The following is a 23,367-nucleotide window of genomic DNA, read 5'->3' on the forward strand; positions in this document are numbered from 1 at the left end:
CTTTGTCACCTTCAAATTTTCTCCACGTGGGCCTCTTCACATCGCCTTGGGATCTTCTGTCACGTCTTCTTCCGGTTATTCTGCCAACCTCCTTCCACTCAGTTTCTTCTAAGTGAACATTCTGATTTTTCCTTTTGGTGTCCTCTTGATCACCAAATCTGGGTGTGAACTCTTTCACGTCTTCTTCTTCTCACCCTTGATTTGTTGTGTCCATCTTTCTGATCTTCTTGCAGCGGAATTTTTCTTATTTTTGTTTTGCTTGGACAGGCTTGAAAACCAACATAAGCTCTGATACCATGTTAGAATATTGAGAGGAAGTAGAAAAGAAACAGAGCAAGAGACTTTGTCTCTTCTCTTTAGAGAAGACAAGAACGAAAACTGAAATATTTATTTTTATTTACATGAAACTTGTTGTTTACAATCAAGACAAAATGTGTTTATATAGTTAACAAATAGACACGATAACACAATGACTTGTGTCTCTTCATACTTGATGACTCTCTAATGAAACATCATAAACTGCAACGTTTAGATCGAAAAATTGTAACTGTTGACCAAACTCAATTATCAACCAACAAGCTTAAGTTTTACAAAGAGAAAATAGAATACATATAAATCCAAAGTAAAAAGCTTGGTGATGTGCGCTAAGCCTTCCCAAACACTATAAAATGAGCCAAAAATTTTATGAATCAGGTAAAAATATATGCGACTAAACAGGAATAGCAACACGAGACGACATCATCAACGTTGGATAATGGTACACACAAGCTGGAGCTTGGCAGTACTACTTCGTCGATATAGCTTCCTACCTGTAAGGCTGTAACAACCATCGTCCTTACTCCTTAGTTGCACATTTTTTTTCATCACGAGCTCTATTTTTCTATTATTCCAAAATTTCCCCGTTTTCATTTGCCTATTCATTTCTTCTCATTCATCCTTTGTAAGTGAACCATTTTGTTGATTAAAAAAAAAAGAAGATATGTAAGCTTTTAATTTGATAAGAGAGGTCTAAATGCAATGATAGCTAGAAAAAAAGAGAGAGGGAAACAATCAAGACGTGCTCAGAGATAAAAGATATCGTAATAGTAAACAAGATGATTTCAACTTTCAAATGTAGATTACACGAATTAAAATCTAATTGTCTTACCTTCATAGTTTTACAATCATCAATTTCTAGTACTTGACCTCCCCAACCATGGTCATATTTTCTCTCCATTCACGCAATATATCACACATTGTTGAATATACTCACATAATAATTGATGTTTCTAGAAAATTAATTTGCTTTCTTTTTTGACATTTTCAGATTTGAATACAAAATTAATTTATTTTTATTTTATTTGTTTCGATCATTTGTGTTTTACAATTTATTATGTTATTGATTGAATAATTCCAATCAGATAATAATAATAATAATAATAATAATAATAATAATAATAATAATAATAATAATAATAATAATAATAATAATAATAATAATAATAATAATAATAATAATAATAATAATAATAATATTTATCATTATTTTAATTTTTATTTTTTTAAACAAAAATAATAATTTCTTAGTTCTTTTGCCGGCAAAACCTAACATCATATATATTGCAACGCAATGCGAGGAGAAGGAGGAAAATATGTTGACGGAGGAGCGTAATTCGTCGGAGGAGTATCCCGTCATGAGAGGGAATACTGGCGTATAGTGGCCAAACCGACGTAATAACTCTTTTAATTTCATCTTCTTCATCTGTCAGGGGACAAGCATCGGGCTCGATGCCCTATTGAAATTCAACAAGTCAATGAACTTAACGTCCTCTTACTACATTATTTTGCTCGCAAACGATCCGGCAGCTACCCCTTCGCAGAAGACCTTTCAAGTTCGAGTTGATGAACACAAATTTGGCTGTTTGGATTTGATAGTCTATATTGCTAGACGAAAAAGAGATCAAAATGACGGTGACTAGTGCGATTCATTATACATTGTTCTCTATTTTTTTTTTTAATATACCAGTCCTTGCTGACTATTAATAATAATATTGTATAGCCGTGGTGACCGCTAAGTTAGTTACCTATGCAGCTCTGTTTTCTTGAACACCTTTGAAGAATAGTTTGGCCTCCCAACTGATAATCCAAGCACATTGTTCATTCGATTTGGTTATCTTTAGAGTATGTCATCAAATTGATTGAATGAAAGAATGAATGGAGACACAAAAAAGGATAGGCTAATGTCAATCTCTAGACTCTAGTGCTAAATGTTCTTTGCGAACAACAAGAACAGAGTTTTTTTTTTCCTTCGACTCTTTAATTTATCCACATTTTAAATCAGTATCATCTAACTATTAATACACCAAAAATATGGTTTTTGACACATCTCACGTTTGTTTAAAGAATCTTTTATATAAAACAAATCCATTTAGAGTAGAAGCAGAGAATACAATGAGCCAATGAACAATACAAATTAGACTAATTAGTGAATACCATTTTATACAATCTATAGGTAAATTCAACTTAAGATTTTAATTTTTAGTTTATTTATTTGTACACATATAAAAAAAAAATATATAAACAATCCAATTATAAAGCCGAAATATTAACAACCAGATTCTTTAATTACAATTACAACCACAGAGCCCCAACCTCTTTAAGAATTGGAACTAACTCACCAGAAATAAGAGTGGCCATAACCCTATCTAGCCCTCCAAACAACCTACCTCCTACATAAACCGCCGGTAACTTCACCGTGTCTCCGCCGCCATGGACTCCAATCTTCTCTAGCTCACTCAACACTCCCTCTTCCCTTTCCTCATCGATCTCAAGAACCGCCGGATTCACTCCAAGTCCAAGAAGCAGCCTCTTCACCACGAGGCACATGCAGCATCCTCTCCGTCCAATCACGATCACCGCGTTCTCCTCCACCAACGTCCGAACGCTCTCACCGTTTTCTTGCGTTTTAAGCGTTAGCGGCCGCAGAGATTCCCCGACCGTGTTCATGTTATAATTTCTCATACAAGAAATTGTTCCTTGCATTTTTTTCAAGTGTCTCTTTAAAAGATAGATTAATAGATATATACCAATTAAGAAAGGGAAGGTTTTGGTATAAATATATAAAGTACACGAAGTAAGAGAGAACCAGAGACACAAAGTCGAGCGTCAACGATGGTTACGTAAGGATGTGCGTCATAGAAAGCTATATGTTATGCTGTTTTGACGTCACCGGATGAGAGTGGACTTGGTCATAGGACCGTGTGCTGTTTTTATCGTATTCCATAGCACATGATTCACGCTGACTTTTTGGATATATCCCACTTTAATTCTTCTTATAGAAATCAGCACGTTTTTTATTTTGTTTCCTCTTCTACGTGTTGTGTGTTTCATAATAGTTTACTAGTTTTATATCAATAAAAAATAAATCTTGTCTTTAATACTTACAAATATTCGCATGTGAAGATAGTGGATGCTTCTTTGGATATCGACCATCAACTAAACATAGTGGTCAGTGGATGCTTCTTTGAATCAACGGGGACTATATATGTATATATATACATAAATATACGTATAACAATTTTGGTAATCTGACGATTATATATATACGTATAACAATTTTGGTAATCTGACGATACTAAATTTGTTTAAACACAATTTTGTATGCTAGAGGAAACAAAATCTTAATTTCGATAGTTTCAGACGATTTAACCATTCAAGTTTAAAATAACATCTAGATGAAAAGGTGAGAAAATACATGTTACTCTAAGACGAAAACATTTTGAGTGGTCAAAACTCCAAACAAAATTCTAATTTATACGAAAAAGTACATATGTTATATTTCAAAACTAATGTAATTGAATCATGTCATAATAGTGCACCGAATCTCAAAAATTGCATTGGCCGACCGTGTTTGGATGAAAGTAGATTATGATGAGCAATACTATATTTTATGGGGAAGTGATCGTGTTGATACAATAATCTTTTAAAACCATTTTAAATGACTTATAAAAAAAAAGTTTGGCACTAATAGTTACTGTCAAACTAATAAATGTTCAGTCGGTAGTTTCGGCGTAGTGGAGCCTTAAAAATGAGAAGAACCCAACAAAGAATCATCGACGATCGTACGATGGACGGTGGAAAAAGTCGGTATATAAATAAAAACGTCAGCACCAACTTAACATTATTGGTTGTTTTAAATGGAATACTGACGTCATTTTTTTCTTCAACTTCATGCACTCTTTTCTTCCTTCATTAAGAGTTTAATTACTAGATTATGACCCACAGTACACTGCCGGGCAAGTTTTTAAATTTTTTTTTGTAAATGTACTATTTTAATACTAATTTTGCTAATGTAAAATTTTGTTAATTTTAGTGATTTACTATATAATTTTATGGTATACTGCACAATAATTTTTGTTTAATACAAACTTAATTAAATTAGTTTGATTCGACATATTTTATATTGGTGTTGTTAAAATAATAAAATAAAAATTTAACCCGTATCGAAGTATCATATTAATGATATTTTATTTTTTAGATTATCAATTCAATCATATAATATTATATAACCGTCATGTAATATAACTCGTTCCTGTTATTTTGAAAATTTAATATTTTTCAATAATCATAATCTTAAACTTTTTATTAAGTTTAGATTTATCAGTTATAAACTTCTTAAAATTCTATAATTTACTATATACAGTAAATTTACTATAAATGTATGTTGAACACACACTTTTGTATTAATTGAGTAATATATGTTTGTTTTAAAAAGTTTAAATCACAATATATGCAGGAAAAAAATACAGATTTTTATTAACTTTATATAATAAGATATGATGATTCACAACATTTACATTTTAAAATTAAAAAAGGTGATAGAAGAATTTTTTTTTTAATATGGAATAAATCTTCTAAATATCTATATTAATTATAGAATATTATATATATCGATATTTAAAATATTTTAGTTTTTTTTGGTTATATTAACTAAACTTGTTTGGTATGAATATAAACATTAAATGACATTTAATGATAAATGTTTCCATAAACATTTTTGAGCAAAAACTGCTGTAAAAATACTAGTATAGACTAGTATATTTTATACTTTTATTTGTCTCGTGTCTCTTTATTAAAGACTTAAAGTCTCGTCACCCTTTCAACTAACCTTTTCAATAGCCTTTTCTAATTTGCATCCTTCGACCAAATCCTGAAATGGAAGTTTAACATATTCATCAATCAATCATCGTCCTAAAACGTTAAAAAATAGTGTGTGCGCGTTTAGTGCGTACATGCATCATGCGTGTCCTCGGTGTATCATTTTTTCACCCACAAAAAATTAATACAGTATTACAAAATTATAATTAACATAATCAAATTTTTACATGTAAATTTTGCATCTCTCAATGCATATGGTCATTTTTCTAACATTTTTTTTAATCTTATTCGTCAATTAAAATAATAACGGATTTTATCGTAATCTTCAAAAACGAATCAGTTTCTATAAAAATCAGTGTTCAAGAAAGCGCTAGGCAGTATGTGGGCGGTGACCCAGCGCCTAGCGCCTAGAACGATTAGTCAGAGTTTAAACGTTTTTAGGCGGTTTATGCGTTTACATTAAAAATGATTATATATATGATATTATATACAAAATTATGTAAAACATATGTTAGAATAAATAAATAGTAATAAATTATAAACCAAAATTAGTTAAAAATACATTTATTTAATTTAAATTAATAATATATGAACATTTTTATAAATATGTATATGAATATAAAATTTACAATTTTAAATATATTTAGTTAAAAATAAAAATATATTGTTAGGTACTTTTTATGCGGTCTAAGCGGTTGTCTAGGCGTCTGCTGAGCCTAGCGTCTAGATGGCGCCTAGACCGTTTTCATGAGCAGAGAAAAATAAAAGGGCTCTTATTGGGCTTTATAAGCTACACCAATAAGCCCAAAGCGAAGTCTTTCAGCGATCCTCCTCCTCAGTGAATCTCAAAGCTAACCGCAGGTGATGCGTTTTGCTACGTAAGAGTCTCACGCCGGACTTTTTTTTTTTTTTTTTTTTTTTTTTTTGCTTCACCGTCGTTTCTTCTTCTTCTTCTTCCTCGATCTCCGTCGCGTTTCGATAAATCCTTCCTAGGTTAATAAGCTTCTTCAAGTTTCCTCTTACATCAATTTTTGCTTTCGCTTTGATCCTCTTATCTTTATCGTTTCTAAACGCAATAATTTTTCTGCAGTTTTTTTTCTAAGGTTTGTATAGAGATTGATAATGCTGTAACCTGTATATAGGAAGTTTTAATCTAGATTAGTCAGGATTTAATCGGAATTGTCGGGATCTAATAGTTTCACCGAGTTGATGATCATTGTGATTTAGGAATCCTAATTGAGCAATCTTAGAATTTTGCGTAATCTCCGGAACTGTCTATGTTAATGTTTGTGTTATTCATTGTTGAGAATATGAACTTGATTGTATAGCGTAATCATCAGCTGTGTTATTTTGGTATATAGGGTAGCACAGTTGTGTCAGGATGTCTTCAGCGCAAGATCCGTTCTACATTGTTAAAGAAGAGATTCAGGATTCCGTAAGTTGTTTGGCATAGCCAGAGATGTTTTTTGTTAGATTTTTAAGGACAGTGATTGATGTGTTTGGTTTTGGTGATGGATGCTTTGTTAGATTGATAAGTTGCAATCTACATTCCACAAATGGGAGCGTATCTCACCCGACATGGGTGACCAAGCGCATGTGGCGAAGGAGCTTGTTGCTACTTGTGTAAGCATTGAGTGGCAGGTACTCGTATCTAATCACCATCCTATTAATCCCAGTTTTTGTGTGTGTGTGTGTCTATGGATTCTGTTATTTTGTGTTAATGGGATGATGGATGCTGAACACTAGCTGATCTGTTAGAATGGAATAAGTAGGTGTGCTAGTCAAAATTAGAGTCCTTCCATGGATATTGAAGCTGTCTTTACTGATAGGAAGGTAGATGAGCTGGAAAAAGCGATTACAGTTGCAGCAAAAGATCCTTCGTGGTATGGCATTGATGAAGCTGAGCTTGAAAAACGGAGGAGATGGACTAGTAATGCTAGGACACAGGTATGTCTCTACGTTTGTAATGAATACTGCTTTATAGAGAGTAGGATAAATTTGTTGTTTGTTGACTTGTGCAAGAAATTACGATACGCTTTATAGGTGCGGAATGTGAAGTCTGGTGTTTCAGCTGGAAAGGTTAGTTCTGGAGCTGGTCATGCAAGTGAAGTGCGCAGAGAACTGATGAGATTGCCAAACGCGAATGAAGCAAATAGATACGATCACTATGGAGGGAGAGATGATGACGGTTTTGTACAGTCAGAATCAGATAGGCAGATGTTGTTGATCAAGTATAGCTCTTATCAGTTTTTCTACATATTTTTGCAGTCTTTTCTTTGCTTATGAAATTACAGCGATTGAAGACTAGTTTGTAGCATAGGTTTGTTCAGACAGAGTAGTTTTATAACCTGACATCATTTTTGTCACTTCAGGCAACAAGATGAAGAATTGGATGAGCTCAGTAAAAGTGTACAGAGAATTGGAGGAGTGGGGCTCACTATACACGATGAACTTGTAGCACAGGTTAGTAAATATGGAAATGGATTTAACAATAGTAATATCAGTAGAGATCAGGACCATCAAGTGTTTTGTTATTGGGTGTTCCAGGAGAGAATAATAGATGAATTGGATACGGAGATGGACAGTACAAAGAACCGGCTTGAGTTTGTTCAGGTAACCCCTCAAGGTTTTATGGCTGTATTGATTGTGAAGTAAGCCTTAAGAAAGTGGAAAGTGAAACAATGAAAATGGTTTTTTTTTGTTGTTGTTGATAAAAATGTGAATGAATGAAAATGTTTTTGTGACAGAAAAAAGTGGGAATGGTAATGAAGAAAGCTGGAGCGAAAGGGCAGATGATGATGATATGTTTCTTGCTTGTCTTGTTCATCATCCTTTTTGTTCTCGTCTTCTTGACCTAATACCGTGCTACGACAGAATTTTAGAGATGGTATTTTGATGTTGACATTGTTATGTGTGTGGTGAAACAAATAGGAACATATTTACATAAAGTTCTCTGGTTTTTCTTCTCTTGTCCGATCACCAATCATACTTGGAACTGTGGCTTTTGAGATTGAAATTCTAATTCTTTAGCTGTGGGATCGCAATAAATCACGTATAGTTCCAACTTCCAAGTCCTGATAAATAAACCTCTTATCTGATAACCAGTAACTTGAAACAAATGTTTATGCCTTGTAGAGTAGTAATAAGAGTAAGTGAGTAACCAATTCCAAGTTTTCTCGTTTGGCATATAAAATACAAATTCATTTCTTCCGCAATTCAGAATAAGTATCCTAAAAGATGAACCTCAATACATAACAAGAGCATCTCGATTTTGCCGGTTAAAATAATTTGTTTGATATGTCTCACAAAACAGGATAAACTCATACATAAAACTCTTCAAATTAAGTTAATTTTATGAGCAATACTTGGGGTTCATCACTTTTGTTTTTAACCAATGAAAATGCTCGATGTCATATTATATTTAAATAAAATTTAAAATAAAATAAATAGAACATATTAAAATGAAAATTATCAATAATATTAATTTAGTGGAACCAAACCGACAAATAATCAACTTTAGTTGTAAAACCTAATCTTCATTTATTAAATCAAAACCTTAATTCTCATTTATAAACTCAAAACGACATATAATCTTGTTTAATTGTAAAATATAAACTCTAATCCTTTTTATAAACCCAAACCGACACATATTCTAGTTTAATTATAAACTCTAATCCTCATTTATAAACCTAAACCGCCTTATTGGTCTCTACATCTTAACACTACCTAGACATCAAAGGGCCTACAAATTCTGAATCTGAATATGTTTTTGTACCTAAATTTTTATGTGATACATGCTCGTATGGTCCATCCCTTTTAAGCACAAGTTGATGATGAAAAAGGAATTGGTTACCCCTATATGATCATATACGACAAACACAAGCATGTGTTATGTTTGGTTTGGTTGCTCCAAGATAGTCCAACTTATTACTAGTCTCATGGCTAGACTAATAATATATAAGTTTGACCAAATGAAGGAAGAAGATATACAAGTGTGGCAATATTATGTTTGAAAAAAAAAGAGTTGCATGCAAGTTGAGAGTAATTCATATTAGATTTTTATGCCATTAACGCCATTACCTAGTGTACTATTATTACAATACCCAAGAGAAACAAAGAGATCATGCACAAACAAAAACAATGTTAAACAAGACTACAAAAGGTAAGAAAATTACAATGTACCTTATCAAGAACAGACATGACACTGTTATTCAAGTGGTAAGCAAAATTGCGATGACTACCTTAGTGGTGAATATGAATCTGCTACTCCTTGTAGAATTTCTGCAAGTTTTTGAATTCCATCTTGATGAGCTTCCTCTTCCAATGTACTCAGAATTTTCCAGAATTCCATGAACATTCCGAATTCTTTTTCAGCTGCATAAGCTGTTAGGTACTTGTTAGATACTGGACATATTCAAAGAATAATATACTATAAGAAACGAAAAAATCTATGTGACAAAAGAAAACCATACTATAACTGAAAAGAAAGAAAAGTTCATGTGACCGCGTACTTCATATTATTTAGGAATGACTACATCATGAAAAATAATCTATTATGATCCCAAATTACATAGCATAACAAATCTTAATAGTTAATATTGTATTTATAAAAAATATTGACATCAAAAATGACATTCTCTAGTTTGGTGTCCTAATTTCTTATTAAGTCTCTTATCGTCAATGTGTGTCACCGCATATTCGCATATTTATCTCTTTTGTGAGTTTTTTTTGTACAACTTTTGTTTGTATTTCTTGAATGTTGATACAAATTTCTTCAAATGTTATATATATAATTGATTCCCAACTTTAAACTTTAACGTGATTTCTTTGTCTTACTTATTATAGTTTTTGTTTTTTTTGTTTTTTATATAATTGATGTGCATGTTTTAATGGTTCAAGTGCACATTGACTCGTTTGTATTACCATCTCAATTCTCAACACGGTCAGGCGATAATGTTGACATATTAAAATCAATGAGAATGTTTGACATTTTGGAGAAGACTTTGAAACTAATTCATTTTTGATAATTCATTACGAATCCAAAAGAGATTTTACCTATTTCATTTCATTATTACCGAACAAATGATACCATTCATTTTTGGTGTAAGTAATTTTCTCATTGGATATCAATGACATACCACTAAATGATATACCGAGGAAGATAGGTTTACGACATCGTATTTCAGCAGGACCATGATAAGCAAACTTTCCTCCTTCACCCATTCTTGAGTAAAGAATTAAGTCCGCTGATATCGGTTGCCATTGGAGCTCATGCAAAGCTTCTTCTAGTGTGTTGAGTCTTCGAGCATTTTTTAAAGTTCTCTTGCGCATGATGGAAGGATCCTCATTAGCACTCGAAGGCTTGTGGTTGGTGCAGTCAAACTCCTTGTGCAATTCTTTGGGAACTCCATGTCTTTGAATATGGAATAAAACTCTCTCTACAGTATATCCATAACAATGATGCGGGTTGTTAACCCGATCAAAAAACACATCTTTCTCTCCAGGATTGCAATACGAACACAGATACCAAGCGCATAACGGCCGAGAATTATTCTTTTCCCAATTATGAAGTTTTCTAAATCCACGGAATTGGTCCGAGCCCGCATACACCCAACAAAGAAGGTGGAATCTCTGATTTCGAATTTCACCCAATATGGGATTCCATGGAACACCAACTAGCCACATGTATGGTAATAATTTCTATTGCAAAAAGAAAAAGAAAAATTTAGGTATAGTGAGATTATCCCCTATATAATAAAACGGAAGTACACAACCTTTTTTGTAGATTATATAATTTTTATAAGTTGGTTACAAAATAGTTTATAGATTAAATATAGGTTAGTTACAAAAAAGTTATAGATTAATTGGTCAATCTGTGTATTATATGAATACACTTAAGAATATCCCAAAGAATCCTCTTAAAGAGAATATTACAATGATTTATACAATTTCCAAAATAAAATATTTAGTATTCCATGTATTGTTACAAAATATATACTGTTAGATATAAAAAAGAATAAAATCTTGGCAATTTATCACACTTAATCGTGATTTCCTATATCTAATTGTGCAGTTAAAAATAAAATCTTACCTAAGCACGGGTCATATTAAAACACTTTCACCAAACATGTTCAAAAATTAAAATAAAAACAAACAACAAACATAACCATTTCTCATACATATAATTACAAAATTAACAATATAAAACTTACAAAATATGTGTATTTTTCAAGCCATCATATTTAGCATATGATTTTATTGCATAATTTATCCAAAAAACTTTTAAAAACAATCATATAAATTCTATTTTATTCTAAAATTATAATATAAATAAAAAAAATTTCAACCATGCTCTAGCACGGCTCCTAATCTAGTAATTATGTATAATGAAAGGTAGCTATATTAAAAAAAGTTAATGGGGTTTACCAATTTTTTATCCGGCAACAGAGCTGAGTGACATGGCCGCCATCATCATTTAGCAAGAACGGACCATCTAGAGTATCAGGTTGTGCAACTCTAAGTTTCGCTAAATCCACAAACAAATTTGCATATCTCTCCTCGAGCTGGCACACTCCCTCTCTTCTAGAGCGTCCTTACAATGTTTTGGAATGCGACGAAACGAATCAGCAGGCATGTCATAGACTTTCTTTGACCAAGCATCTCACCTGATTTTGTATCCATTGGGTATAACGACCTCTTAGCAGCAGCTCTGAGCAGATTAAGCTTCCTCACCGATGCCTCTGGCAGCTAGTAGCAAAAGGATTTGGTCACAACCATTATTATAAATATGGTTAGACTCTAATCATATATATATAATTGAAACAACCCGACCCGTTTTTTTTGTTTAATAATAATAAATACAATATATAATTAAGCATCTCATACTATTTAATTAAACCAACCTAAACCAGAAGTCATCATTAAACCAGCAATAACCAATATACACAGCGGATACATATCAATAATACAAAACCAATACATCATCAATACAATAACATTCCTAACCATTCTATCCAACACCTAACATAACTCTAACCAAGGTTCCAACATAAACATTATATCCAACAACACACACAAATGAGGCCCTAGATCATCCTCCTCCTCATCACCATGATTCCACGTCACATACCTGCACACCACAAACAACAACTCAGATGCGTAAGTATTATCATAAATACTTAGTGAGGCAATCCTCCCATCTACTGGCTTATACACACAAGCATAGGAGATTCCAGTGTTTAACAAACGACAAATAAACACAACAAACGAGGAAACCACGCAATACACAAGTTGGTGTCGATCGACACTAGGCCCAGAATGGTGTTGACCGACACCCACTTTGCGTCGATCGACACCGACCCCGCAGTCACGTTCTGCTCGAAGCAAATCATCAAATCTCTATTTCCAATCATCTCCAATCCGTTCCAAACTCACCCAAAAGCTTCAGGAACCTATAAGAACCATAACACAACCACCACAAGCAAGAACAACACCACAAAACACAACAAATCAAGCAAACAAAGGATTCTCAGACTTAGATAATCCATGGTCATGCACTCACCTCTTTTGCAAAAAGTTCTGACCCAACCACGACGAATCCAACACCCTAGGAAGCTTCTCCTTCTTCTCTAGCACAATATTTCTCCTCCACAAGAACATATATCCCAAACATGCCAAGAATCTCCCCAAAACTCGCCGAAATCTCAAACCTTCTCTTTTCTCTCTTTTCCTCACTCAAACGGCGATAGAACACTCAAAACTCTCGACCTAGGTCGCTCCTCCGCTTATATACATGGTTTAGACAACCCAATTAATCAAATCCAACCAGAATCGACAATTAAAATAATCTGGTCGAACCAGATTCATTGGTGTCGATCGACACTCCTCTTAGTGTCGATCGACATCCACTCCCCAAATCTTCAATTTGGTTTGCAGATGTTACAATAATGAAGGAAACAAGACCGACAAGTGTCGCAATATTATGTTTAATAACAAAAAGAGTTGTGCATGCAAGTTGAGAGAGTAATTTAGATTCGATTTTTTAATGCCCTTAGCGCCATTAGCTAACTTTTAAGTGTATTATATTATTATTACAATACCAATTAAAGAGATCATGCACAGAAAAAAACAATGTTCAACAAAGACTTAAAACGAAAAGGGTAAGATAATTACAATGTACCTTGTCAAGAACAGGCAACACATTGTTGTTCAAGTAGTAAGCAAAATCGCAAGGTCCACCTAGAACATCTCTCTGCAGTTCATAAGAGGGACAATTATTTCAATATTTAAGCATCTTAACTATATATAGATGTAGCAATCCTTACCACAAAGAATGGAATAGCCGTTGACATGCATGATATAAAGCTGTCAATAGCATTTGTATCTGAAAACTGGCAAAATACATGAGAAAGAGTTGAGTGGCACAACAATGAAATCATCTTTTAAATGAAACCTTCAAAAAGTTTATATTACTATATATCAAGGGGTTAACATACTTACTAATGCAAAATCTTATAACTAGGTAATTAATTGTATATTTATGGTAACAAATTACTTGACTCAAAGTTTACAAAAAAAAAAAAAAAAATTATGTTCATCTGCATGCATGTGACACAAGAAACTCACATTGCTTAGTGGTGAGTATGAATCTGCCACTCCTTGAAAAACTTTTGAAAGTTTGTGCATTGCATCCTGATGATCTTTTTTTCCACCCAGAATTTTCCAGAAATCCATGAAAATTTGGAATTCTTCTCCAGCTGCATAAGCTGTTAGGCACTGTACCAACCAAACAATAACACACACTAAGGGCATGATTATCGGGGGTTGTAAGGGGAGTTTTAAGATTTTTGGTAGATTAAAATCAAATCAAAAGAAAAGAAAATATGGAAGAGGCTCTCTTATATAACAGACTGAAATCTATCATAAGAGATGCTACGTGTCCATTTGTTGTTGGCCAAGAGAATAATACAAAAGGGAATAAAAAAATTTCTCTCTTTCTCTCCCGATCAATTTCTCTCTTTCTCTCCCGATCAAAGTCTCGATCCGAGAAAGGAAAATCTGCTTTAATCGGAGGTTATAGAATCAGTGAAGTCCATGGTTGGAGTCGATTAGAATCGGCAGAGATCTTATCAGAGGCCACTGTAGCGGTGGCGATTTGAATCGTCGTGGAGATTGTAGCGGTGGCGATTTGAAGGAGTAGGTGATTCAATCGGAAGAGATTGGATCAATCTCCGCTAACCCTCTCCACTCCCCTCCCTCCATCGTCCCTCGTCGTCCCGTCGATCCTTCCTCCGCTGCCGCTCTCTGCCGTTCTTCTCTCGTCTGGTTCCGCAACGACCTCCGCGTCCACGACAACGAGGCTCTCAGCTCCGCTAATGACGAGTGCGTCTCCGTTTTGCCCGTTTAATGCTTCGACCCTAGAGATTACGGGAAAGATTCAACAAGACGGGGCCTTTCCGCCCAGTTTCTGATTGAGTCGGTCTCAGAGCTCCGGAAGAGTCTCCAAAAGTCCAGGTTTCTGTTTTCTTCATCTCTTCTTAGCTTAGCTTTGATTCATCTCATAGCCAGGTTTAGTTTGTTTATAAAATAGGTGGATACTTGTTGGATTTTTCAAAGGTTCGAAATTTAGCCAATTGGTTCCAGTTCTATAAGTGAAGAGCTACCCTTAGAGACAGACTCATATGGATAAATACTAGGTATAAAGTGTTAACAGTTTTAACTCCGTTTGAAGGTCCATGAATTCTTTATAGGATCAATCAACGTTTCTCCTTCGGTCCAATATGTGTTTGCTGCTCACTTCCACCTTTTCCTGCTGCTATAAACTTTGTAGAGAGATTATCTGATGTTGCTCTGCTCTCTCCTCTTAACTGGCCCATGACTCCAACACCTTCCTCTCATGGTCTTAAATTGTCCAGAAACAGCTCTAAATCTTCAAAGGTTTGATTTTTACGAAACCCACTTTCTCAATCTTGTTTCCACTTCCTTGTGCGTTTCTTTTTTGTTTAGTGATATTGAGTTGACTTTTGGATATGACGAGTTTGTCTTCTTCTTGTTACTAGTTATAGTGTTGGTTCTTGTTATTGTTAGGGAAATTTATAAAAATAGGCATTTTTTTAGAGAGAGATTCGATTATAGGCATTACAACAGTGAAAGGCATTATATTACACACGAACATTACTGTGACTGACATTTTTGCCCTTATGTTTTTTTGAGCGTAATTGTCATGACGTCAGAGGGGAGAAAGAGAGTTCTTTCTAAACTGAAAATATCAGTCATCAACTTTGCTTTGTTTCAAAATCTACAATACAAAAGATTCTTTCAGAACAAGATCGGAGGTGGTTTCACGTGAAGAAGAGGTTGCTGGTGAGGACGGTGGTGGTTTCAGGCGAAGAAGGGGTTGTTGGTAGGGAACTAGGGATGCATCTAATCTAACCGTCACGGAGAAAAACACCACCGGTGATTGAAGTTGGGTTACGGCGATAGGCTGATTGGAATCAACGAATCATAAGAGAAACAAGATTGTTCATTGTTTACACATGTATCTGTCTTTTTTAGCATCAAATCTACTTTTTCTGACAATAGAGGGTCGCAATATTACTTTTGGTTCATTAGAAACACTACAAGGTTTAACTACTTGACGATATGCCAATAGTCTAATCGAAAAATTGCTAAACCCTACTAGATCGTAAATAGAGAACCCAAACATGATGTTTTAACTACTGAACGAGAGTATAAATGAGAAAAGGCTAAACCCTAGTTAAGAATTAGTGAACCCAAACCGATTACTATACAGTAAATCATTCACAGAAAACACTTGATAGACGATAATTGATTTAATCTTTATCCCTTCAACAATACCAAAAAACAAGATCACGTACACTAACTACGACGATTGTGATTAAGCTGAATATTATCCTTCAGAAGTCATAGGACATTGAAAAAAAACACAAGAAACAAATTTTTAAATTGAAGACAAACGTAATGTAAGTACCTCTTTTCGTATAATTCATTCGCTGCAATCGTTGCTTTATCCACTAATTTCAGAACAAATCTCGCTCCAAATATTATCAGCCCATTAAGTAGACATTACCAATTTCACCTTCTCCAAGCTGTTTCATGAGCTTGAAATCTTCATCCCCCAGGGACGCTCCACCTGAAATCGAATCTTTTGAATTGTGACCCATCGGTTATTGATGTTGGGAGGAACACCGCCGAGCACGAGTACTACGACAAACAGATAATTAGAGAGCATAGTTTTTGGGCATAGACGACTGTGGGCGTAAAGACAGCGCCAACTGAAGTCCCAAACTGGGCGGCATTAGTTTCATTGATTTCTCTATCGCCACTGCCATTTTACGCACATCCGCACTAGATCCACATATGTTCCTAGTTTTTACCATGGTAGTAGGAACACAAACCTGGGGAATACTCAATGAAACCGAATGAATTGAGTTCCCTAGAGAGCGAACAGTAAGACCTTTTCCCCAATTTTAAATCTGCAATCTGCCCATGGAAGCAGAGAGATCGACAATGACATCAGCAAGAGAAGGGTAGAAGAGTCATTCTGCAACGTTTGAGTGCCTAAAACCGAACACCATTTCGATAATGCCTAATTCAGAAGGGCAACGGGGTTTTGATGCCTAAATTTTAATTAACTCTTATTGTTATTGTTCCTTTATGAAAATGGAATGCTAAATTTGATACCTTTCAACTCTGTTGTTACTTATTGTGCTCATAGATCCGGTTTGTAGCTGGAGTTAAAGATTGTTTCTTTCTCTAAACCCAAATGAGAACAATGATGAACTTCCTGAGATGTACCTGCCGCTTAAACATGCGTTTCTCTAAGAGAGTGTTCTTTTTGTTGATTCTTTCAGCTTTGGGACATGAGAACCCTGACTCTTATCAAGACTTGTACCACAGTGGTTCCTGTAAATGCTATTGCCATGTCTCCACTTCTCAACCATGTATGAACTTCTTGAAATTCAAATCCGGTTTCCAAAACCAACAATTCTTGATTTTATCTTTGTGAATGTTTCTGCTCTCTCTTAGGTTATGCTTGGGGTTGGTCAAGATGCATCAGCTGTGACTACCACCGATCGTGCTGGGAAGTTTGAAGACGTTTACGTGAGGCTGCATCATTTTGAAAGAGACTCCCATTTTTTTTTCTCTCTTTTCAACAGTTTCATGATTTTGTACTACCTATATACTTGGATGATTAAGCTCTTCGAAATAATTGATGGCATAAACAATCAATTCAAACATATAAATGGTGATAATTTTTTTTTTTCATTTCACACTCTTATATATAGATAGAGTATATACTTTGATTGATCCAGTATTAAAATTAATCATTTTCTCCATTTAAGAATTGCACTTCTATTATAATATGTTTTAATGTTTTTATTATGTTTTGTATGTTTGAAAATTAATTAAAATGCATTATTTTCTAATTTTATAAAATCTTAAATGTTTACACATTTATACCACTTCTATTCTAATTAAAATTTTAAAATTTTTAAAAACAATATTTTTAAAAATAAGAGACCCAATATAAGAAACTACCAATAAAGGAGAAAAATTTATTTAAGAGATCATAGGTTTTTATATTTAAAAAAACACACAATTAATTCATATAAAATTTAACAACCCCTACTTAGAGACTACCGATAAACTTGGTCTAAGTACAAAAACCTGAGCTAGCCTTGCAAACAAATCGAAGTTCAAATAAGTACATACCTCAATATCCACTTCATACCTCACTTTCATCGTAGCGCAGTGCCAGTGACCCCCCAAGGAGCCCTTTATACCTCACTTTCATCGTAGCGCTAGCGCAGTGTCAGTGTCAGATGGTGTCGTCGTCTTCCAAGGTAGATTGCCTGATTGGCCGTCAGATGATGCTTTAAATGATGATAGAAACCGGTTTTATGTGGTACGTAAGATTGTTTTTTTATTACTAAGAAGACACACAGCATGACCATTTTTTTTTTGCTCATGATCGATCATTTTAAGCAGTAGTGCTGATCACATATTTGTCTTTCGTGCTTTAATTTTGCAGCTCAAGGAATCAGAGTGGCAAACCACTGATTGGATTTCTCTCTGTTTGGAACTTTTGATTTGTGCAACTGATAGAGGGATGTTTGGTGTAAGTAATTTTCTCTTTGCATATCAATGACATACCATATATATGACTGTTGTAAATAAATTATTAACGATCACCAAAACTGTTGATGTTGCTTGCAGATATTGCAGAGTGGTCTGCCCAAGCTTCAGATTCTGAAATAGAAACTGAGGAAGAAGATCAGAATCCCCCGGATGAGAGACTCAATGCCAGAAGGGCACATGTCTTATGTCTACATTACTTTTAAGGGCTTGGCCAAGTCCCCACTGCTTGATGATCATGAGATTGGTGACCATGTTGAACGCAAAGCTATCATTAGAAGAGTCATCGATGCGCATTTGGGATGCTTGACTCTCAAGGGTTCTTTTTGGAGTGATAAAGATGCCGAGCATCGTTCTAAAAGACTCCGGACTCGAGGTCCAGATGTTGATCAGAAAATATATACATATATGTTGTGCGTTGGAACTGTTTTAGGTGAATTTGTTATGGTGTCGTGTGTGTTTTTGAATACAGGGAAGGGTTAAGTTATTAATCGTGGGGATGATACAGTAGTTCTCCTTTGCGTTTCCCATTTTGGTCCCTAGATCTGGACACTAGACCTGCCGTTGAAAGGAGGAACCCTTTGATTCAGTTCTAACTTGTTCTGAGGACATCAAAGGGACTACAAGTTCCCAATCTCTGAATATTTCTGTGATATGGATTCATACTCGTATGGTCAAGCACAAGTTTACACCCCTAGATGATCACTTACGAGAGTGTTTTGGTTTGGTTGCTTCCAAACTTTATTAATAGTGTCTCTTTACATATAACAATACAACACAAAGGCTATTGGATTCTATGAGTTAAATAAAATACTACACAACTCAGCAAATTTTCTAAATTATAAAAGATGAGCTAAAATAAACAAACATTTGTTGTTTGCACAAACAAAAGAAATAAACATTTGTTATCACATACGGATCACGTTTTTGTTTCCGTCAAAATTGGGTCTTACTAGTTAATTCAACAAATAGAACATGCGAAAGAAGAAAAACGAAAGAGAGGGGTCCATTTCACAAATTAATTAAAGTTGTAAAAACAAAACGACTCAGCTTCTTCCTTCCTTCCTTCCAGTTACATCTTTCTTCTTCTTCTTCATCTTCAATTCAATCGGATCCAAACAAAATTCGAAAAAATCTCTGATTGATCCCAATGGCAACTTCTATGCTCTTATGATTCGTCTATGCTCGCTCACCCCAGCTTACTTCTAGATCCCTTTGCATCCCCTCTGTTCGAGTCAACTGAGCTTCTCCTAAGCTTTTCTCGAGGTTTTTTCGGAAAAATAAAATAAAAAATGGTGTTGCCGTTGATGAAACTGGGCACACTCTTGGTTAAAACCGTAAGTAAACCCTTGGCTAGTCAGCTCAAGCATCAAGCTAAGGTTCATCCCAAGTTTCGTCAATCTATCATCAACTTCGCCCAGGTGATTTTCTTAGAATCCCTCTGATTCTAACTCGCTTCTGATTCTAGAATCGTTTCGTTGCTTCTTCTTCCGTTTCGATTCCGATGATGTCTCATGGGTTTTAGGAATATAGGATTTGTAGTAGAAAAAGGCGTGGTTAGGTTAATAGTTGTTGAAACATTCGTTTGAAGAAGTTTTGCGAATTTGGAAATTTGATGTGTTGCTGGAAAATATGTGAACAGAGGAATCATAGAATCACGACGCAAATGCAAAGAAGGATATATGGTCATGCCACTGATGTAGAGATTCGTCCCTTGGATGAGGAAAAGGCTGTTCAAGCTGCTGTTGACCTCATTGGAGAGCTCTTCCTCTTTGGGGTAACACTATCTATTTTTTTTTACTCACCATTCTTTATGCGGTGACTTGTAGATGGTCATTTGAATTTGTAAATTACCTTTAACTCGCTCTAGCTCATCAATGGTTAGTTGCATTTTCATTAATTGGTAATGGTTTATGCGAAAAGGATTATTGTGGCCTTGAGAAATTGGATCTTTATCTGGTCAAGATGTTTAGGGAAGCAAAATTTTGAGGAAAAAAAACTAAACAGCTTATGTTTTGATAGAACTCTTTTTATGGAATGGCTGAGAAATGATTTGTGGCTTTACTCTATCAGTTTTTTGTTGATACCATACAGTCAGACAGTGATGTTGTTTCAGCTATCTGTAGGTGTATGTGCATTAGTTAGTATCCAACTTGGCTTCCGGGATAAAAACTTTTGTATTTTCTATCAAGGTACTAAGATTTTAAGGGAAATGTACCATCAGATCTACAGTATCTTACTCTTGTTAATCTGATACTACAAACGTATGCGTATAAGTTAAGTAAGTGTTTCTTAGTTTCTTCTATATTGTTGGTGGGGTTTGGTGTAAGTGGGAGATGGTGTCCACGTCAGTTATTTCTTGAGGGTCATTCGTTTATGCAATTCTCAATTGTTCTGTAGAACTAATACATTGTATGAGCAGGTAGGTGGAGCCGTCGTTGTTTTTGAGGTGCAGAGAGGTTCTCGGTCAGAAGCAAGAAAAGAGGAAGCACGTAAGCAAGAACTAGAGGTACACAGGAACATTTTTTTGGAGGATAATTTTTGCCTCAATTTTCCATTTGCTGTTCAGGATTAATAGTTGGTACATGCTGTTAGTTAGTACTTCAAATGAGAGTGGGTTGCATATATACATGGATCAAATTAGCATACATCGACAAGCTCAGGAAGAACTTTCAATATACAACTCGCGTAGATAAACGATTTAAGGAATTGGTCGTAGTGTTTTCAGATGCCTAACTTTAGACTTCAGAGTTGCAGCCTGTAGAATTAATTCTTATTCCTTGAAGCTTTTACGAATTCTGTCTGAAATAAAGAAGCTTTATAAACATGTCTAGATGTTGTGTACCATAGATGAAAACAATTATCAATAGTCGTGCTCAATGTTGTTCCCAGTGACTTGAAATCTGCGTTAAAGCCGGTAACAGCTAAGCAAAATAGGATTTCACTAGTTAAGAGACCGAGCTAACTTGTATGTTTGTTCGAGGAAATAATAATGTTGAGGTTTGATTATTGATTAGGTTAAGATGTTTTGAATCTCGTGGTTTTGCAGGAGTTAAGATTGAAAGATGAAGCACTGGAAAAGCAAGTCGCAGATCTCAAGATCAAGCTAGAGGAGCTTGAACAACTTGCTAAAGCACGCGGACTGAGCGGTACTATCCAGTTAAAACCACAGCCCAGTACTACAAGTAGCGGGGCGGCAGCAAAATCCAGTTGATATCATCATCGTATTGATTGATCTCCGAGACTGAAACCAAAGCAACAATACGGCAATGATTCTTTTCACAAGAGATGGGGGAGTTTATGATTCTCTTTTCTCCACATTCTTATAGATCGACCATTATAGATACATATACATGTATCGTCATCATCATCAAGAACAATCTGCTTTCTCTAACAATCAAATTAGGGTGACAAATAAAAAAAAGTTTTGATGTTGAGGGTTTGGTGCACGTTTTTGTCTTCTAAGACCAATTGCTACATTTTAGGCAATGTTGGATAATGACGAATTCATAATGAAAGCGACCTTGAGTCCTTGACAGATGCAAAATGAGTTTTTTCTCCTTCTACCTACATCATATAATCGTTTATTATACTAGTATATATAATAAGGTCAAAACTACAGCGACAACAAATTTGGGTTTCATGGTAAAAGGTGATCAAAATTTTCTTTACTAAAAGAGTAATGTATTTGTTCCTAAACGATTTCATTTTAAATGAGAAAGAAAACGAAAAGAACCTAGCTATAGATATGTTGTTATGTTTATTCCACATAAAGTTTCGTATAAATTTAATATATAACTTACTACTAATAAAATATAAAGTGAGAATCTCTTTTGGTGGTAGAGAAAGGGAATAATTGGTGGAAAAAATCATTTGGACAAATGCATAGAATTCCTTAAAAGCATCTCAATTTTGTTCTTATGACAACGATCAAAAAGAAGAAAAGAAAAACAAAACAAGACATCATTTTTTTAAGAAACGCATGCGACTTGTAATGATCTAATAGACATATCATCCACGTTCTTTGAAAATTGTATAGTATATATCCACAACAAAATCTTGGATATGTCAAATTGGTTTGATTGTTCTAGTGATATCTATATGAAAATGTTGATGTTGAAGCTACTATTTCATGGATAATTTATCCGGGAGATTGTGACATATTGATGAACATCATTTGTTCTTTGAAACCCCTACTTTTTTTTTTCGAACGGGGCACATGCTTTCTTAGAAATATGGGTTCGACGTTTAATTAAGCATCATCTAGTGGAACCGCCCTCGTCCTTCTTTTGTATTTGAGGTGGACGTTTCACACATACCATATAAATCTATTATAGTCAATATACAGTATAAGAAATGTATTCCATCAAAGGCTGGTTCAGCTGGAAACGTTACTAATAAAATTAAAAAAAAAGAACAGTAAATTTAGATAGGCAAATCAACCCAACTATAAAAATAATTTTGCACACTGTCAATAATTTAGTCCGGATCTAAAAGTTGAAAGAGAAGTGGTGGACCAATCCACTTTACCAACCAAGGGATATGATGCATACCAATGTTATTTACATCACTCAAAGAAAATGTTGGAAATATGGATGTCTAACACATGGTTCAATTGTGATCATCAGAAAATATATATAATTAAAATTTAGTAAATAATGTGTATCAAATTAGGGTGATATTATTAGTTAACAAGATGGATTTGAATTTTTGTTCATACAGACAAGGATTGTAAAACTTGAAAATGAGAATAATAGCAAAACATAGAGATCACGATGAATATATATATATATATATATGACCATTGATGAAATTAAAAAGTAGAGATGGGTATGGTATTGTATGATGAAAACTAATGAGCATCACAAAATAGGAATATTGACAACATAGTGGAAAAAAGCTTTTGTTATTCTTTCCTTGCCATTTGCTCAATATACCTTCTTCTTTTACACCTCTTTTCTCTTAAAAAGATATTGATAATTATGAATGAGTATTCACGACGACACTTGTCCAAATTCTTGGTTATGCGATTCTTTACCCTACTAGATTCCTTTGTTTTGTTTCTTCTTTTCT

At 34.4% G+C, this 23,367-nt stretch overlaps 3 protein-coding genes, 1 long non-coding RNA gene and 1 pseudogene across 12 annotated transcripts; 4 read left to right on the plus strand and 1 right to left on the minus strand.

Annotated features, from left to right (window-relative positions):
- Nucleotides 1-684: 684 nt before the first annotated feature.
- LOC104759478 (putative UPF0725 protein At1g28500) lies at nucleotides 685-18,777 on the plus strand (annotated as a pseudogene).
- On the minus strand, nucleotides 2,462-3,079 carry LOC104757197 (glutaredoxin-C9). Its single transcript, XM_010479923.3, has one exon. It carries the CDS (start codon nucleotides 3,019-3,021, stop codon nucleotides 2,611-2,613), a length of 411 nt encoding a protein of 136 aa, XP_010478225.2. The 5' UTR covers nucleotides 3,022-3,079; the 3' UTR covers nucleotides 2,462-2,610.
- Nucleotides 5,893-8,103, plus strand: LOC104757196 (syntaxin-61-like). Of its 4 annotated transcripts, none has more exons than XM_010479920.3 (8): nucleotides 5,893-6,014; nucleotides 6,498-6,571; nucleotides 6,664-6,777; nucleotides 6,970-7,083; nucleotides 7,180-7,367; nucleotides 7,509-7,599; nucleotides 7,684-7,749; nucleotides 7,884-8,103. In XM_010479920.3, exons 2-8 carry the CDS (start codon nucleotides 6,518-6,520, stop codon nucleotides 7,992-7,994), a joined length of 738 nt encoding a protein of 245 aa, XP_010478222.1. In that variant the 5' UTR covers nucleotides 5,893-6,014; nucleotides 6,498-6,517; the 3' UTR covers nucleotides 7,995-8,103. The 4 variants fall into 4 exon arrangements, with proteins under 4 accessions (XP_010478222.1, XP_010478224.1, XP_010478223.1 ...); XM_010479922.3 differs by having other exon boundaries at nucleotides 5,953-5,997; XM_010479921.3 differs by having other exon boundaries at nucleotides 5,963-6,129.
- On the plus strand, nucleotides 14,018-15,768 carry LOC104757195 (uncharacterized). 6 transcript variants are annotated; one of them, XR_015587118.1, is made up of 3 exons: nucleotides 14,073-14,649; nucleotides 14,752-14,831; nucleotides 14,966-15,768. It is a non-coding gene; the product is annotated as an uncharacterized LOC104757195 (long non-coding RNA). The 6 variants fall into 6 exon arrangements; XR_015587117.1 differs by having other exon boundaries at nucleotides 14,018-14,831; XR_762381.2 differs by having other exon boundaries at nucleotides 14,018-14,649; nucleotides 14,752-15,768.
- Nucleotides 18,778-19,210: 433 nt separating the features above from the next.
- LOC104757198 (OPA3-like protein) lies at nucleotides 19,211-21,841 on the plus strand. Its single transcript, XM_010479924.3, has 4 exons — nucleotides 19,211-19,715; nucleotides 19,937-20,071; nucleotides 20,717-20,803; nucleotides 21,344-21,841. The coding sequence occupies exons 1-4, from the start codon at nucleotides 19,587-19,589 to the stop codon at nucleotides 21,506-21,508; spliced, it is 516 nt and encodes a 171-aa protein (XP_010478226.1). The 5' UTR covers nucleotides 19,211-19,586; the 3' UTR covers nucleotides 21,509-21,841.
- Nucleotides 21,842-23,367: the final 1,526 nt, after the last annotated feature.

This window comes from Camelina sativa, chromosome 17 (assembly GCF_030686135.1).
Source record: "Camelina sativa cultivar CO46 ecotype springtype chromosome 17, ASM3068613v1".
Taxonomy (NCBI): Eukaryota; Viridiplantae; Streptophyta; class Magnoliopsida; order Brassicales; family Brassicaceae; genus Camelina; species Camelina sativa.

What these genes read in the sequence shown, in the direction of transcription:
- LOC104757197 (XM_010479923.3), bottom strand. Translation starts at nt 3,021, where the DNA reads ATGCAAGGAACAATTTCTTGTATGAGAAATTATAACATGAACACGGTC.
- LOC104757196 (XM_010479920.3), top strand. Translation starts at nt 6,518, where the DNA reads ATGTCTTCAGCGCAAGATCCGTTCTACATTGTTAAAGAAGAGATTCAG. An exon ending in CTAGTAATGCTAGGACACAG is followed by an intron (nt 7,084 to 7,179) that starts GTATGTCTCTAC and finishes TACGCTTTATAG; the next exon opens with GTGCGGAATGTGAAGTCTGG. An exon ending in ACGATGAACTTGTAGCACAG is followed by an intron (nt 7,600 to 7,683) that starts GTTAGTAAATAT and finishes TGGGTGTTCCAG; the next exon opens with GAGAGAATAATAGATGAATT.
- LOC104757198 (XM_010479924.3), top strand. Translation starts at nt 19,587, where the DNA reads ATGGTGTTGCCGTTGATGAAACTGGGCACACTCTTGGTTAAAACCGTA. An exon ending in CTATCATCAACTTCGCCCAG is followed by an intron (nt 19,716 to 19,936) that starts GTGATTTTCTTA and finishes ATATGTGAACAG; the next exon opens with AGGAATCATAGAATCACGAC. An exon ending in GAGAGCTCTTCCTCTTTGGG is followed by an intron (nt 20,072 to 20,716) that starts GTAACACTATCT and finishes TTGTATGAGCAG; the next exon opens with GTAGGTGGAGCCGTCGTTGT.